The sequence below is a fragment of the Tamandua tetradactyla genome, chromosome 15 (assembly GCF_023851605.1).
Source record: "Tamandua tetradactyla isolate mTamTet1 chromosome 15, mTamTet1.pri, whole genome shotgun sequence".
NCBI lineage: Eukaryota > Metazoa > Chordata > Mammalia > Pilosa > Myrmecophagidae > Tamandua > Tamandua tetradactyla.
In genome coordinates, this window is record NC_135341.1 from 21,957,918 (window position 1) to 21,976,076 (window position 18,159).

The following is an 18,159-nucleotide window of genomic DNA, read 5'->3' on the forward strand; positions in this document are numbered from 1 at the left end:
CTATGAGGCAAAAAGCTACTCCCCAAGTAATGCTGTCTCATGGCCAACAAGGGCATTTTCTGAAATCTGACAGGACAGTGAGCATTTGCTCTGTCTCTTGAAGGATATTTATGAACCTTCTGAAGTGTGACCGGACACAGCTCAAAAGTGTCAGATGAGTCCTCTCTGTGAATGCGAAGCAGCAGCTTCCTGCCATGTATTACACCCCAGAATCATGTAGCTTGTGTAAGCTTCTCCGTGGTGGGCACTGGAGTGAAAGTAAAATATTTTTAATGGATAGCTTGGTCCCAGAACCCAGGTAGCACCAGCACAAGAAAGTAAAGGTTTTCTACCAGGCAGAAGAGGTTCTTTGCCAGGCAGGCAAATGCCAAAGGGAAGGAAGGAACTAAGGTGGTGGAATAAAAAGAACGTGTTTGTTATCGTTTGAATTACCAAGAGAAACCCACCACCCCACCCCCAGCCTTGGATTTTCCATCTACAAAATGAACAGAATATGCCTATCTTTGTTCATCCACTATCCACATGCCGGGCGCTGTCCTAGGTACTGATGAGATTGTGGAGAACAAAGAGGATTCCAAATGTGCCTGCGTGGAGTTCATATTTTAGGAAGGGGGACAGACACCCAGCAAATATGTACTTACTTCCTTTAAAATTCCTATCATGATCAGTATTATTGACTGGATAAAATGATATCCAAATAATGGCTAACATTTAAGTGCTCTGTGCCTGACATTATATCAGATACTTAATATGTAATAATAACAACCACAACCAAAATTCATTTGGTATTTTATGTGAGCCAGGCACTGTTTTAAGTGCTTCTTGTATACAAACTCATTTAATCCTAATTTTAAAATGCCTATGATGTACAGATTATAATAATAATCAGTGGGGAAACTGAGGCACAGAGTGGTTGGCTTGCCAAAAGTCACACTCCTACCAAATAGCAGAGAGCGAACTCAGGCAGTCTGAGCACAGAGCCTGTGCTCTTTTCCACTGGGACCTGCCTCCTCTCTTAATATTACTGGCTCATTTCATCCTCATAAAAACCCAGTGAGTGCTATTCTTACTCTCACTGTACAAGCTGGGACACAGAGACCGAGCTGTGTTGTGTCTGAGTTCACACGGCCGGGCGGCGGTGCGCAGATTTGACTCACACTCAGGCCTCGCCTGGCACGTGTGAAGGGTATGGCTCAGCCCCCAGCCCCAGGGACCAGGGGCCTCCCTGGCAGACTCTAACTGGCTCCCCTGCCCTGCTCTCGCTCAGGTGTTCCTCAAGAGCGACCGCGTGGCGCGCATGGTGCAGAGCGGGGGCTGCTCTGCCAACGACTCCCGGGAGGTCTTCAAGAAGCACATCGAGAAGCGGGTGCGCAGCCTGCCCGAGATCGACGGCCTCAGCAAGGAGACTGTGCTGAGTTCCTGGATGGCCAAGTTCGATGCCATCTACCGTGGGGAAGAGGACCCCAGGAAGCAGCAGGCGCGCATGACAGCCAGCGCAGCCTCCGAGCTGATTCTGAGCAAGGAGCAACTCTACGAGATGTTCCAGAACATTCTTGGGATCAAGAAGTTTGAACACCAGCTCCTATACAATGCCTGCCAGGTAAGATGTCTCAGACCCACAGCTGTGGGCACGCAGGGCCTCGTCCTGACATCCACAGGCCCTGGGGGCTCTTGCCTTCATGGCTGCTTCTTGGTAAAAAAACACTAAAAATTCTATTTTATGATTATGTTGGTATAAAATAGAATATAGCTCAGGCTACATTATCTTATATTCAAGTTTCTCTTCTGATTTTAAAAGCAATTAAAGCATGTGTGCAAGTCCCTTAAAGTGGCATGGGTCCCAGGCACCAGGCTTATTGCATCTATTGGCGAAAACTGCCCTGCGGGTAGGGCCCAGCTCCCTTGGGTCTTAAGTGCTAATATATTAGAATAGTGATATTTTATAAAGATTGTTCTGCTTTAAAATGTGGTGTTTGCCAGTTGAGGGGTTTGCACGTTCCCTGCTGGGGAGACAGGTGGACTTGGCACCTGGTCATCAAGAATAATTGTTTAAAATCGGAAGTCTCCAGGGTCTGAAGTTTATTACACCCATGTATGAGTCACTTTATGAATTACCAAGTGGATCTGAGTAATTTGCTTGACCCCACCCTAGAATAGACCTGAGGCTTAGCTTGGCCTCACCCCAGAATAAGCCTGTATTTCTTCTGGATGAGTGCATTGTGGAAGAAGGTACCCTAGATCCTTATTTCCAGCCAAACTTTCCCATTATATTCATTCATTCAACAAATGTTTATTGAGTGCCTATTTTGCAGTTGCTTGCAAAATTTAGTGAGAGTCATTTGGGACCATTTTTTTAGTGTTCTGTTCTGAGCCTCTAACCCTAGAGATTCTGATTCTGCAGCCCCCGTGTAGCGACTAGGAATCTACAGGTTAAACTCGAACCTCCTTTCCTGATCATTTTGCTGCCTTTCCTCTTCTTAGAACTCTTGGAGAAACTCAGCTATTCTCTGGTTTCCCTAGGCCAACTCCGCCCTCTAAGGTATATAAAATAGATGACTATAACGTATTGGCTAAGAGAAGCTCCTTGCTCTGAATCAGACATACCTGGGTGAATCCTAGTATGGCCCCTCACTAGTCCATATAAGCTTGGGATGAAGTTATTAGAAGCATCCAGTGTGTATAAATTTAGCCCAAAGCAACACAGAGTGCCTTACAAATGGTAACAATTAAACTGTATTACAGTGGAAGGGACAAGAAGTCAACTGAGAATACCCGAACTGTGTCATAAATGTTTAACATGAGAACTGTGGTATTTTGAGGGTATCTTCTTTTGCCTCCACAGCTCTTCCCTAGTTCAAGCCACCAGCATCTCTTGGCTGGATAGCTACAGCATCTACCCAACTGGGAACCCTGCCTCCCTTTTCAACCCCCATAATGTACCCGCCACAGTTCACTAGAGTGGTCTTTTTAAAAAGTAAATTTCATCGTGTCATTCATCTGCTCAAAAACTCCCAGAGGTGTCCATCATCCTCAGAATGACCTCCCAACTCCTCACTATGGCTCGAATGCAGTACATGAGCCAGTCCTGTTCATACCACTTTCCCCGCTTCTTTACTCATCTTCTTCCTGCTTCCTCAACACCTACAAGTGGTGTCCACTTCTGGGACATTGTGTTTGCTTTTCCCTCAGCTTAGGATGTTCTCTGTCAAGACCATTGCATGATAGCTTAAGTGTCACATTCTCCAAGAGATCTTCCAAGACCCCACCCCATCTAAAGTCCCTCCTTGTGTTACACCTCACCAGCTCACTTTGAACCTTATTCTCTTTCCATCACAGCCTTTCACCATTTTCCATTGTCTTGCTGATGTATTCATACCTATTATCTGACTCACCCTCCCAATCCATCCTTTCCAAAATGATAACCTCATAGGGGTGGCAATTCTTCATTGCCTCATCTGCCAATATCCCCAATGCAATAAACACTTTTTGGCACATAGTAGGTATGCAAATTTTGTAGAAAATAAGATAAATTTTGTAGAATTCAAAAATATTCTTCATATCTTACTTTCTTCTCAGCCAATTGCAATTCAGAACACTGGTTGTCAACCTGGAGGTAAAAGGCTTCTTTGATCAGCTCAAGAAGTGTTTTGAAATTCTCAAATAAATCTCAATATAAAATTAATTTAATTGGTTTAATTTAACATATTACTTTATCTCATGTGGCACTTTTAGAATAGGGTAGACATGTGTGTATCACCTTTGCTACCACTATAGTAACATTTCCTACCACCAGAAAGTGGGTTATCATCATTTCAAACATTGAAAATCACCCTCCCAGGTGATTCAGAATACAGTGATAACCAAATGTTCCAAAGCCTGCTAGGCACAAAATGATTCTAGGAGTTAATTTTTGCTCTTATTGCAACAGTTTATGATGAATATTTTCTGCTCTTGCTCAAACATCAGTAGCATTAGAATTAATCAATTGCTATGACAATCCTTGTCTTATTTCAGTGTTCTTGAACTTATTGAGTAGAGTCATATGTCAGGACCATATTTCACTTTTACCCCAAAATTAATTTATTCAACTCATTTTATTTTCAACATCTTTTCCATAACTTAGAAAAAATATAATATTAGAATATCGCTCTCTCTCCCCCCATGATTATGATTGTCCCCTTAGCCAGAAGAGTTACAAGAAAGCTAAAGGAAAGGACTGCCTGGGGCAGGGGTATTTGCTGCAGTTCTTAGGCTTCTCTATGCTCATTTCTGTAGTTTCGTTATTGCTTCTGTGTTTCACCACAATTGAAATAAGGACAAAGAGCATATGCAGGTAATACTGAAAAGAAAACATGCAATTGAGTTCTGAACATCTGATTTTTTAAAAAAATGTTCCAGGTAATCTAAAGAAGTTTAATAAATATGTTGCTGTCCAATAAAATATTCAAGAGAAAGATAATATTGGTAATAATAATATATTGCAAAATTAAAGAAATGGATATTCTCATAATTTAGTGTTGGAATAAATTATTGTTGGACCTCTCTGAAATTTATCAATTTTCAGCAACAAACTTTCATAATGGACAAAGCTTTTGACACAGCATCCCCACCTCTAGGAATTCATCAAGGTACGTACAAGGATATGAAGTCCAAGGATGTTCATTACACATGGCAGAAAGAAAAAGAAAATGGAAGCAATCTTAATTCCCAAGAAGAGGGAATTAATTAATTAATTTTTTATTTAACCATATGAAGACTTTTCAGTCAATAAAAAAGAAGCAAGCTTTAACATTAACATTTGAAATGTTCATTAGATATGGCTAAGTGGAAAATCCAACTATGTGAATACAATATCATTTTTATGAAAAACTAAAAGCATAGAAAAGTACTGGAAGGGCAAGAAACAAAATATTATTTGTGTTTGGCTTTAGCTGGTAGCATCATGGCTGATTTTGATGATTTTCGTTTGTGCTTTTCTATGTCACCACATCGTCTGCCTTAAAAATACAGTTATTTTGAAAATGGAAACAAATACCTATAGATTCAATAAAGAAATCATGAAAACATTGGGACAAGAGGAAATTATTTAATTTCCTAGGCTTCAGTCATTAACATACTACTGTCAAGATTTTTGTCATTTCTGTGGATCACCTATATGACTTTATTTAATATTTCTTATTAAGTCAATTCAGTTTTTCAAGTTCATCTTTATCATAGCTTTGAAGTACTAGTTTTTCAATGATACACTTTAAATGAAAACATCAACATTAAATAGAAACCTTTCATTTTCACCTGCCCTCCTGTGTCATCTCATATGGGGGAGACATGGCTGGGGCTACCCCTGCTCTGACATCATGAGATTGGTGGGGCAGAGTTCTCTGATGCCATCCAGAAAAGAGCCCCACACTGACCAGAACAGCTTTCACAGGACATCTGCCTAGCCAGGCAGCAAAGTGTAGGTATAATTTTCCTCATTCCTTTCCCCTTGCCGGCAGACTGTATGAGAACACTGTACTTCTCAAGCATTCTGAAACCAGCTGTCAGAAATTATGGATTCACTTACTTGCTTTCTCATAGACTACTCTCAGCTCTGCAAAATTCCATCAACTCATAAGCGCAGAAATGAAGTCATATCACTTTCATCCTTGCCCTGCTTAAATTTTGTTTTGTTTTTCCTTGACCTTCTCCTTACAACACGCAGTGATTCCTTGGTGCTTCCAACACCAGAAGCATGCATAATTTTCCCCTTTTATGCATATTGCATCCTCAGGGAAGTTGTAATCTGATTTCTGGTGCTACTTTCTGAAAGTTCCTATAACCTTTCTTTATGAGATCCTGCTGCTAACCTCAGTTTTCATCTCAAATGAGAAATGACATTTATCAAAGAGTGATTATATCACTTGCATATCAGTTGTCTATTGTGACATGTACTGTGTCTATCAAAATATATAAGAAGGAAGCAGAAAGACGTAATGAGTGCCTCCTCCATGCTTTCAAATGGAATTTTTTAAGAGCCTATTTTGTTTATTTGAGACTGGAAGGATCTGTGACACAGAGCGTTTGCTCATACTCAACAGAGTATCCAGTACAAAATAATTGGCAATGCTTATTACCCAAATCAGTGTTATTTTTATTTTTCTTAGACTCTTGGGAGGAAGCAATTATGTAGCTACTTGAACATCTGAGTTGAATTTAAAACGTAAGTCAGCAAATGAACTGGTGGGTCCTTGAGTTCTTTGAGTAGATTCTTTCTGTGAGAACTGGTTACATCATGTGAGAAATGAGACTAAGACAGATCTACATTCCATCTACAGAAAATGTAAAGCAGCAGTACCATACTTCAAAACATTTAAAAATACAAGCAGTGTCTCTCCTCTTTTCCTTTGGTGATTCCCAACTTGGCGTCAGTTTGCTATCCAGTTGTGCCGGGTGTCTGCTGCTCCCTCTACCTCTGCTTCCTTGATAAACTCTACTAGTTACCCTTAATCTTCTCGTTCTAAAACAAGTGTACATTTTCCCTTGAAAAATGACCATGTGGTGTGTCTTAGAAGGAGGCAAGACTACATTTTGAAATCTTTTTAAATGCAAATAAATTCTTAGTAAAGCAACCCTGCTCATCTCCAAGAGAATGCAGAGGACGGTGAACTGAGGAAGTCTGTTTTCCCCTCGTGTTTCTAATCTGCTCTTTGAAATTGGCATTTCTAGTGGTACTGTTACTGATCTCACTCTAAACTCCTGGAACTGTCCGCAGCACGGTGCTACCCTTCTCTTCAGCCATCGTTTATGTCTGGTGCACAGCGGGATAACATCCATTCATGCTCCAGCTAATCAGAGGTGACATTATTCTTTTCATTTATCCTCTTTGAATTTCTAGCGATTTTTTTGATAAGTCTAGAAGACTTGACCAGAGACACATAGAATATAATTTCCCTATCTGCAAACACCTCTGCATTTTCAATATTAAATTCCCATCATTATTGAACCGCTAATTTTCTTAATATTTCATATCCTTTCCTCCAAACCGTCATCAGTGTTTCCTTGGTTGATATGGTGATCTTATTACTGTGCTATCTTCCTTGAACTTGATTAGATCTTGGCAGCTTTTCAGATAGTTTATTAGACTCTGAAGAGAAACCTCAAATTATCAAGCCTTCCGCTGTGACCCAGATTGCTGGGCTGTGTCCCTGCCTCATTATGGAGCCTATAATCTCCATATGACTTCTTAACTTTTTCGTTCTTCAGTCGTTTCCAGTGGATCTGTTGGCTGAGGATTTGCTTCTGGGGGAAGGTTCTTTTCATAATCTCTTTTCTTGGCCCTTTAATAATAATACAGCTCTTTATACTTAGTGGTCTTTCAATAAAGTGTCTAGTGAAGACATGTATTATAAAACCTGAGAGTTTTTTTGGCAATGTCCATTTAATAGTATCAGACACCATTATTTAGCAATATAATTTCATTATTCCTTCCTTCATTCAACAGTTATTTTTTAAGCACTTACTGTGCATTCAACAGCACATTAGGTCCTGAGGATAAAGCCCAATCTTTCTTGCTTTGTCATAGAATGGCCCATGATCTGACTCTTCACTATCTTTTTCCTTTGATCACTACACACTTTCCAAAGATGTACTGTTCTTCAGCATGAGGTTCTGTGTTTGTTCTCATTGTATTACTATGCAGCAAATTACTGCAGAGTTAGCAGCTTAAAATAATATTAATTTATTATCTCACAGTTTCTGTAGGTCTTAAGTCCAGGCACAATTACCTGGGTTGTCAGCTCTGGATGTCAAAGCTGAAATCAAGGTGTTGGCTGACTTGCATTCTTGTCTGGAGGCTCAGTGAGGGAAGAATCTGCTGCCCACCTCCCTGTAGTTGGCACAACTTATGTCTGTGCAGTTCTGGAATTCCTCAATCCAACAATAGAGAAATTCTTTGCTGTTTCAAATCTCTTATTTCTAGTCTCACTTTTAAGTCAAACCCACTCAAGAAAATCTCCCTTTAGATTAATTTAAAGTTAATTGATAGAAGACTTTAATTACAAACACAAAACCTCTTCATTTTTGTCATCTTCTATTGGTTAGAGACAAGTCACAGGCTCTATCCACACTCATTTGGGGAAGGGGACTCATTTGGGGTCATCTAAGGGTTGTCTGCCACCAATGTTCTTCACCTATCCCGCTGCTCATGGAATGGCTGGCTCTTTCGCATGTCAATTTAAATGTAACCCTTAGAGGCTCACTCTCACCATTCTGTCTGAAATAGTGTGCTGGTTTGAGTCTGTGGTGGACCCCAGAAAAGCCATGCCCTTTAATCCTCATTCAGTATTGCTGGGTGGGAGCATTTTGATTGTTTCCATGAAGATGTGACCCGCCCAATTGTGGGTGGTAACTTTTGATTAGATGATGTCCATGGAGGTGTGTCTCCACCCACTGAAGGTGGAGTTGCTTACTGGAATCCTCTAGAAGAGGAAACATTTTGGAGAGAGTCCTTTTTGGTAGAGCCACATGAAAGCCAGCAGATGCCGCCATGTTCACCATGTCCCCTTCTAGCTGAGAGAGAAACGTTGAACGTCACTGGCCTTCTTGAACCAAGGTATCTTTCCCTGGATGCCTTTGATTGGACATTTCTGTAGATTTGTTTTAATTGGACACTTTCTTGGCTTTAGAACTGTAAACTAGCAACTTAGTAAATTCCCCTTGTTAAAAGCTATTCCGTTTCTGGTATACTGCATTCTGGCAGCTAGTAAACCAGAACAAATTGTCCTCTCTCTGTTTTTTATAAACTACCTATTTATTACCATCAAAGCCAATATTTCAATCTGAAATTACCTTACGTACTTATTTACTCTGTTATTGTCTGTCTTCCCCACCCACCCAACTGGACTCTGTCCACGAGGGCAGGGGCCATGCCTTTCGCATTCACCACTGTATGGCCAACACCTAGCACAATTCCTGACCCAAAATAGATGCTCACTTCAGTATTGATTAAGTCATCAAATGCAGAGTCCAGGGTATTTGTGGCCTTGTGTAGCTTAAATGCCAACATTCCACAAGGGGGTGTGTTCGGTTGTTTTCTTACTGAAGCAAAATGCATGATGGAAAAAGGCATATCAGTTCAAGACCTGAATCCAACTGCTTGATACTACTGTTTTATAGTGTGTATATCACCTGAGGTCTCCAGTGTTCTTCCAGACATACACTCCCCCTCTGCTCACTCTCAACCTGCCTCTCCCACCACATGGCTGAAAGAAGAGTGGCCAAAATTAAATCTTGTCTTTCTAAAGTCTTGTGCTGCCTCTGGCAGTCATTAGATATTTTATGAACTGCTGTTTTAAATGACTTTGCTTGCCAGATGTACTTTAATTTAAGCATTCTCAAGATGTGGGAAGAGTATACAATGCACGTGTAAACATGTGGTAGGGCCAAAATAAGAGTGCATTAAAAGTATAGGGAATACAGGGTCAGATAGCAGTATTTCATTTCCCAAAGCAACAATTATGTGACAATCCCTTCAAGATTTTTACTTGTGCTTCTCTCCTAGTTCTTCCTGTAAACATTGCCAAATAACTGTATCTGACTGCCCCTACTATTGCTGAGAAAATAACTGCAATGGAAGGTTGAAATTGTGAGACAAACAGTATCTTGTATCTGAGGATAGGGAATTTGGGTATTTTCTATGCAGCCTTCAAAACTGCTATAGATATTTTAGGAATCTGTCCTGTAATGCCAAAATGAAATCATAAATATGTTCTTTTGTTTAAAGTCCTTTCATAAGCAGTGAACCACAAAAGTATAATCAAAGGCATTAAAGAGGTTTACTTTCAGATAAGGACATACAGAAATAGTATTTTTTTTACTTTTACCATTTTTCACCAAATGATGAAACCTGTTGGAAACCATCTAGCACAGACTTGCAAATAGAAATATTTTAGCAGCCTCCTAACATGTTTCACTAGTCCATCCTTCCCATGGTTATGATTTGTATTTACCTTTTTCTTCTAACATGCAGCCTTCTTGCTTCCGCAATAATTCAGACCTAGTATTAGTAGAAGTTTGGGAAGTAGAGTGTATTGTACTGTTCAGATTTTGCTGTTAATCCTTTTTGTTTCAATCCTTGCTGACGATGTGTATAAAATATATTTGTTTCCTCTCCTGACAGAGCAGTGAATGATTCTGCATTAATCCTTTATCATGTATTCTCAGTCAATGGAGGCTTCGTGATCTCTGATTCTCAGTTTGAACAATGATAACAGCTACCACATACTAATCATTTACTAAGTGCCAGGCCTAGTACCTTATTAAATTATCATATTTAAAACTTGCAACAAGGCTGTAAGGCAGAAATTTTTACCTGCACTTTAATACGAAGACTGAAACGCAGAGAAGTTAAGCGGTTTATCTGAGGGCAAACAGTCAGCTGAAAAGATGGGATTTGAACTCATGGTTATATGACTCCAAAGACAAACTTTTAATCTTAGCCACTGGAAATGGTAGTGATTTTCCACAGCCAAAGAAGATTTCAGAAAATAAGTAGAAAGTTTATTGATCCTGTCTATACCTTACGAAGGTAGATACGTGTACATTTTACTAAATCTGTGAATCTGTTTTCCTATAACTTCTTTCTCCTAAAACTTATTGGAAGAAAAGAAAAGTTAGTAAAAGACTCAGTTCTGTGTATTGGCTAATTGTGATTTTAATGGGCCTGTCTTTATTCAGTTCAGACTGTTTAGGTTTGTTTGCTTCACCCATTTAGGTTCTGTCATATGAGTGCAGGTGTCTCCTGATTTAATTTTTGAAAACATACTGAAAGCCTCACAGCCTTCAAAGCATGAAGGATAAGAAATGATTGTCCTTCTTGTCTAATGGCAGTGCTTATGATTATCTGGTCAGTGGATGACTTGAAAAAGTGGATGCTTTGTCTTTGCAACATGAGCACTTTATTACATGCGAGCAGTGTGTTAGGGATCCTCAAGGTCACCTTCAGCCTTGATGATTCTCTGGATAGACTCATGGGCTCAGAAAAGATGCTAAATGCATGGCTATGGCTTATTACAGTGAAAGGATATACATTAAAATCAGTAGAGCAAACAGGCACATGGGGCGAAGTCCAGGAGAAACCAGGTGCAAGCTTCCAGGTGTCTTCTCCCAGTGGAGTCACATGGACATGCTTAATGATGTGTGACAACATTTGCCAAGAGAGGCCAACCAGGGAGGCTGGGCTGAGCCTTGTGTCCAGGGATTTTAGCCGGGATCAATCACATGAACATGCAGCACCTGTGTGAGTCACTGTAGCTACTCAGACTCCAGCACCTAGAGCAAAAACAGACATTTACCATAAGTTGTATTTTAGATGAAATTATCTTATCTGACTAGTACTACATGGCCCAAGGCCTCAGCATTCAAAAACACTTATTGGGGAGCATATTCCAGAGGCTCGACTCCTGGGCGCTTGCCACAAGCCCATCCTGAAAACAGGCTTTCTTGGGGATATGTAGAGTTTAAGCAGCCCAGGACTGCTCAGCTAACCCTTTTCTGCATATCCAGTGACCCCAGAATCAAATAAAAGTTGCCCTTTAGAAAAAGATCACCCACAAAAGCATCTATGAAAATTTAAATTTAAAAATCTGCAAGTCGTTAGTCAATAAAGTGCTTAAACTAATAATTAAACAATGAGTTGGCTATATCATTCTGTTAAGTTCCAGGTAATAAAGATTTTCAGCTTTGCATAACATTCAGTCTTTGTAGAATCTCCTTAACTCTTTCTTTGTAGCAAAAGCAGTCAGAGATACTACATAAACAAATTGGCATGACTGATTCCACTAAAACTTGATTTATAAAAACAGCAGCCATCAGATTTGGCCAATAGGCTATAGTTTGCCAAGCCCTGAATGAAATAATTATCATATCACACAGAAATAATTATTTGCTTTCCAAAACAATTCACCTACAGCTCTGAGGTCTTATCTTTTGATTACAAAATACAAAAAAAAAAAAACCCTCTCAGTGCATCCTTTCATGAACAGTGGGAAGTGAAGCTTGTTTGCAATGTTGAAATTGAAGACAGAGTCATTATGTAATAGAAAAGCCAAATAGGCAATGTCATATTCTTAATATACTAGATTCAATATAGGCTCTGCTCCTTACCACTTTAAATCTTAGATAGTTCACTTCTCTAAGCATCAGTGCACTTGTAAAATGGGAATAATAACAGAATATACTTCACCACATGTATAGTGAGGCTATCATAAAGGTAGTGAATGAATCACTTAGTGCCATGCTTGACATATATGCAATACAAAAAGTATAAATGCTCATTATTATCTATTATTATTAGCACTTGAGCCAAGACTTGGTGTATGAGTAGACGTTTACCAGGGTTTTTTTAAAATTTCACAGCCAAAACTTTGACCAGAGTTATAATTTAACCCTCATATTGTATAGAAGTTAAACAATGAACGCTAATTTCTGAAAAGTGGGCTCTTAGGGATTAGGGTTTGTGCTCAGGCTCTACTACTTCCTGTCTGTTAGTGAGTCACTTAACCTGTGTGAGCCTCAGGTTCTGTGCATATAAGTGGGAATCATGATATTCCCTTCTAATAGCATGGTTGGTGGTAGTTCATATTAGTTCCCATTAGTTCAGCAATTTCCCATGTCCTGGTAAAGTTTCATTCTGATGAGTGATGATGTTTGGGATTGGGCTTGCGTTTTGGAGTCAGTTCTTGAAATCAAACAATTAGTCAAGCTGTGCTAAGGAAAAATCTGAACAAGTACAAAACAAGATCCTCGCCTTCAAGAAATATGCACTGTATTTTGAAGGAATAAAACTAATATGGGAACAAAACCCATCTACAATATGAAGTCAGTATGTGTCACAATAGAAAGTTCTAGTACATAGAGACAGTGCCATGTGGCAGAGCTATCACATTTTATAGACGCAGTTGGGTACGAATCCAGGCTTAGCCACTTATTGTCTGTGTACCCTTTAGTAAACAATTAACTTCTCTATAAAACAGGGATATTAAAAACTATCAGGTAGAAAAAAGAATAATAGCCTCCCACATTCTGGGGGTTTCATAAAAGTGGACTGTTGGTCATGGTAGTAGAAAAAGTGGCAGGTGGGGGGGGGGGTGGCACAGTGGTGTAAGCTTTAGAAACTGGAGGACTTTGAAGATCTCAGAGAACAATGGACCTGATAAATCAGTGGCCACCCTGCAGAGGAGGCTGAGCTGGATTGGAATGATGAGGAGATAATTTAGACTGAATGAGGAGAGATTATCTGAGATGGCTGCTATCTTCTTTCACGCACTGTGGGACAAGAATACAGAAGAAGGTGTATGATAAGGATAACATGGTTGCTTTAATAATTGGTCCCAATTCTTCACTCCCCTGTATTAGAATAAAAGGCCTTGCTGTGGCATTACGGTGCATTGAATGAATTTCTCCATCTCTCAACTTTGAGTCTAGCCATTGCACTTTCTCTGTCCCTGAGTTGTTGGCAGATTTGAAGAGCAGAGAGCATGGAATATGCTCATATGCTGGCTCTTGCTACTGTTAGATTTGGGTGATCTTCCAAGAGAAGAATATGCCCAATGTAGTTGTTGCTACTCTAGCCTGGTGCTCAGTAGAACATATGTGAAGCAGAATTGCACTGAGCTGAATAATCTAAAACCAAATCTATTAAACCAACAGTCTAAAGCGACTCAAAATAAAGCCAGCAGCCAAACCCAGCTTAGATCTGCAGAACCCAGACAAGCCACAGACCCATGAGCATGACAACCAATGTTTGTTGGTATATAGGTCAGTGAGTTTGGGGATGTGTAATATGTGACTAACATAAAAACCATTTAAAGTAAGTGTACATTATACGGTAGCAGACCACTGGTTAGAAACGTAAAACTATAGAACTATTGTAGGGTTCTAATAGTAACTATCAACTCTCTTTACTATTGCAACTGTCTTAATCTGGAATCTCTTCTTTTATCTCTATCATTTTCTATATAGAACCTGTTCTAGTTTGCTAGCTGTCAGAATGCAATATACTGGAAATGGAATGGCTTTTAAAAAGGGGAATTTAATAAGTTGCTAGTTTACAGTTCTAAAGCTGAGGAAATGTCCCAGTTAAAACAAGTCTATAGAAATGTCCAATCTAAGACATCCAAGGAAAGATGCCTTGATTCAAGAAGGCCGATGAAGTTCAGAGTTTCTCTCTCATCTGGAAAGGAACATGGCAAACACAGTTAGGGTTCCTCTCTCATCTGGAAGGGCACATGGTGAACACAGCATCATCTGCTAGCTTCTTCTCCTGGCTTCCTGTTTCATGAAGTTCCCAGGGAGGCGTCTTCCTTCTTCATCTCCAAAGGTTGCTGGCTGATGGACTCCCTGCTTCATGGTGCTGCAGCATTCTCTGCTCTCTCTGAATCTCTTTATTTCTCCAAAATATTTCCTCTTTTATAGAACTCCAGAAACTTCTCAAGACCCACCCAAATGGGTGGAGACCTGTCATCACCTAATCCAGTTTAACAACCACTTGATTAAATAACATCTCCAGGGAGATGATCTGATTACAGTTTCAAACACACAGTATTGAATAAGGATTTTCTACCTTTATGAATGGGATTTAGATTAAAACATGGCTTTTCTAGGGGACATACATCCTTTCAAACCAGCACAGAACCTGAATTGTCCACTTTCCTGTACTGTACTACTTTGCTTAAGCAATTGTTTGCTGGCATTAATGTTGATCTTCTCATTTTAAAGCACTCCTTCTATGCTATTCAAAGGAAAGAGAAGATAGGTTGGCTGGTGTAAAGGTTTAGGAACATAAGCTAAATGATTTTGCTAATTACCTAAGAATGAGGATGGAATCTGAATAGATTTGGGAACTAGATGAGAGATCAGGATGTCTGAAATTCTTATTTACTAGGAAGGTCAGGAAAACAAGAATTGTTAGAAAGCTTCAAAGCCCTTGCCTTCATAAGAGATACATTTCTTTTACTGCTGCCATTATTTGTGTATCAGCTAGCTACTGCTGTATAACAAATTACTCAGACTCAATGGCTTAAAACAGTAAGCATTTATTATTTCAGGTCAACCAAGTGGTTCTTCTGGTTCTTGGCTGGGTTCACTTATGTAACTATTGTCAACTGTGAGTCTGGTAGGCAGCTCTGTTCTATTTGGCATAGGTTAATCTAGAAGTACATCACTTGAGAAGATTCAGCTATCCTACATATGGTCTCATACCCTGGGTTTCTTCATATGAATTCTGGACAGATTTCTAAGTAAGAGAATGGAAAAGCATAAAACTTCTTGACGCTTGGCTCAGAATTGTCACACTGTTACTTCCACTGTATTCTCTTGACCAAAGGAAATAACAAGGCCAGTTAATATTCAAGGGGAGGAGAAACAGATTCCATCTCTTGATGCAAAGAGCTACAGTGACATTGCAAATAGTGCGGTTATAACCAGGTATTAAAGATTGTGGTTACTTTTGAACCTACCACAGCACCTTTGGCCAGAATTGTTGTTGACATGTAGAATGAACTGTTTAAAGCCAGAATATGCCTAACTTATTCTATCAATTTATTTTAATGAATAGGCAATATTTTACTAGAAAAATAGCTTTATTTATAGAGAAACCAAATAAATACCATATGTAACAGGAAATTGTGACCTGAAGGTCACTGTCCTCTTCTAAGGTACAGTGAAACAAAACTATAAATGTGGAAATATATCTATTCTCAGGAAACTATTAGCAAATGTAGAATGATAATTCAGATAATGTTTCCAATTAACAGATTGGAGACTCGTTAGCTTTTTATCAGTGCTTTAAAATCCTTTTCACAGAAAAGTATGTATTTTGTCTTCTAATCTTTTTGTCATTGAGAAACATCAGCTACTTTATCGTGTCACTCTTAGATGGATAGGCATTGCTTTTCCATCTTAAAATGCTGTCTTGATTACAATAAGACCAACAAAGCCTCATAGAAAAGTGAGTTGAGAACAGAATTAGATGTGTAAGACTAGATGCACAATTAGTGATAAAGCAACTGTCAGTCATACTTTATTCCACATGGACTGAGTGTCTGTCACATACTAGATGCTGTCCGGGAGCTGGGGATGCAGTGGGGAATGCAGCATGCAGGATCCCTGCCCGCACAAAGCTGACATTTAATGGGTGAGACAAATAAATACACGACAACATACCAGGACAGATAAAGGCTATAAAGAAGAATACACAATGAGGGCTAGATGACAAGTGGTGCTACTTTAGATAAGGTCGGCACAGCTCTCCCTCCTTCAGGGGTGACTCTTGAGCTAAGGCCTGAAAAAGGTGAAAGAGCCATGTGTGAAGACCCAGGGAAGAACATACCTGGAAAGGGAGATGACAGCTTGAAAAAAAGGGGCTTTGCATGTTCAAGGAACAGCAAGAAAGGAGAAGGTCAGCAGGTTGGAGTGGAGAACCAAAGCTGAAGCTGAAAGGACACGTGTTCAGAGGGAGGTGCTGAGGACAGGCCACACCGGTCATCTTAAGCTATAGTTAGGAGCTGGGATTTATTCTAAGGATGATGGGAAACTATTTAGGTTTTATGAGTGAAGGACTGACAAGAGCTGATTTACCCAGTAGAAGGAAAGAAGAGAATATCAGTATCTGCAGAATCTTTATATGACTGATATTTATTTGGATCAAAAAGTATGATAAAACTGTAATTTGGAAATGAAGATGTATGCTCTGGTTCTCGGTGTCCTGCAAGTAGTCAAGGTGTGCAGTACATGACAGAAAATCCACTGCAAAGGGGTAGGGAACCTTTTCTGTTTTCTATTCCAGCATTGAACTCCCACTTTTTCTAACTAAGTGAAACTTCTTACAAAAAGGTGGGTATTCAATTTTTCTATCAAATGGCCCTCACTTTCCTTGGCCTTTATTTTCATTTTGTTTCTTTCATGGAGTGAAATGAAATTATAGAATTAAAGGATCTGGAATATTTACCTGGGAAATGATAAAAGGTACATATTCCATAAATCGTTTTTCAAGGAGAATTGCCTGGAAACCATCACGGATGGTTGTGCCCAAGATTTACCTTTGTGAGTATCTTACCCCATGTGATAACGCCACTACATGGTTTTTCTAATAATATGTTCATGCTGTTAATTCTGCATGCACCAGTTGGGTGGACTGTGTTTTCGTTGTTGTTGTTGAAAATCAGGTTTTGTGAAAAGGATGTCTGACCATACAACATATTTCTCTCAATGCTACTACTCTGCTTTTATGCCAAATTAGACAGTTTGCATCATTTTATTTGATCTTCATAGCTCCATCAATGAGGCAAGAAAGACGTGTTACTACTTCCCTTTAAAGATAAGGGAAATTATACCTAGACTGAAGGGCTGACTGTAGTCACACAGGTAGCAGAGTTAGAACTTGAACCCAACATGTCCGTCTGTACATCTGAGCTCCTGCTGTCCTACAGTTCTTCCTATGCCACCCCTCTGAAGCTGATTTCCCTGTCACAGTAATCAGGTGCATCGGTTATATAGGTTAAGCTGCTGTAACCAAGGAGACCCAAGGTACTTTACTTTTCTTTTGTGTAAAATTCGTAGCTAGTAGGCCTCCATTCGTGTTGCCCCATCATTCCTTGGGTGTTGTCTGTGTGCACACGATTGAAGCCATCTCGCCACCCTCATATTCATCCTCAGTACTCAAGAGAAGCAGGAAGCGGTAGGCAAGCTGTTTCTCTCTAAGGATGTGACCCTGAAGGTGCAAAATGAAATCAGATCCCATTGGCAAGAACATAGTCACATATTCTTTACCAAGAAGCTGGGAAGCAGAGCCTCTGGCTGGGCAGCCAGGTGCTCAGGCAAGTCTCTGTGGGGTGGGGTTGTTCAAGCATTGTAAAGAAGAAAGTAACAATGGGTATGCGAGACGCCTAGCAGGCTCTACTACTTTGTTGAATTCTTTTTTTATATAATGTAATATTTAAAGCTTACAAAGTGATGAAAAAAATACTAGCACCAATACCTGTGTACACATTACCAGGTAAAATAAATACATACTAGTGGTGCCCCATACATAATCATTTTTCTGCTTTTGCTGTTTATCCTTCTCATGTGTATCTTAGCATTTTTTGATACCAGTATATGTTTTAAAAGTACATATGATTTGTA

At 39.6% G+C, this 18,159-nt stretch overlaps 1 protein-coding gene and 1 long non-coding RNA gene across 3 annotated transcripts in view; one reads left to right on the plus strand and one right to left on the minus strand.

The window, feature by feature from the left end:
- Window positions 1-18,159, plus strand: part of CADPS (calcium dependent secretion activator) — a 494,336-nt gene that overhangs the window by 134,895 nt on the left and 341,282 nt on the right. For both annotated transcript variants that reach the window (XM_077128802.1, XM_077128801.1), the window contains exon 3: window positions 1,268-1,600. In XM_077128802.1, coding sequence (XP_076984917.1) covers window positions 1,268-1,600 — 333 coding nt within the window. The remainder of the gene's footprint in view (window positions 1-1,267; window positions 1,601-18,159) is intronic.
- The window catches only part of LOC143656974 (uncharacterized), a 54,326-nt gene continuing 40,982 nt past the window's right edge, over window positions 4,816-18,159 (minus strand). The window contains exon 3 of the long non-coding RNA XR_013162665.1: window positions 4,816-11,307. This is a non-coding gene — a long non-coding RNA (uncharacterized LOC143656974). The remainder of the gene's footprint in view (window positions 11,308-18,159) is intronic.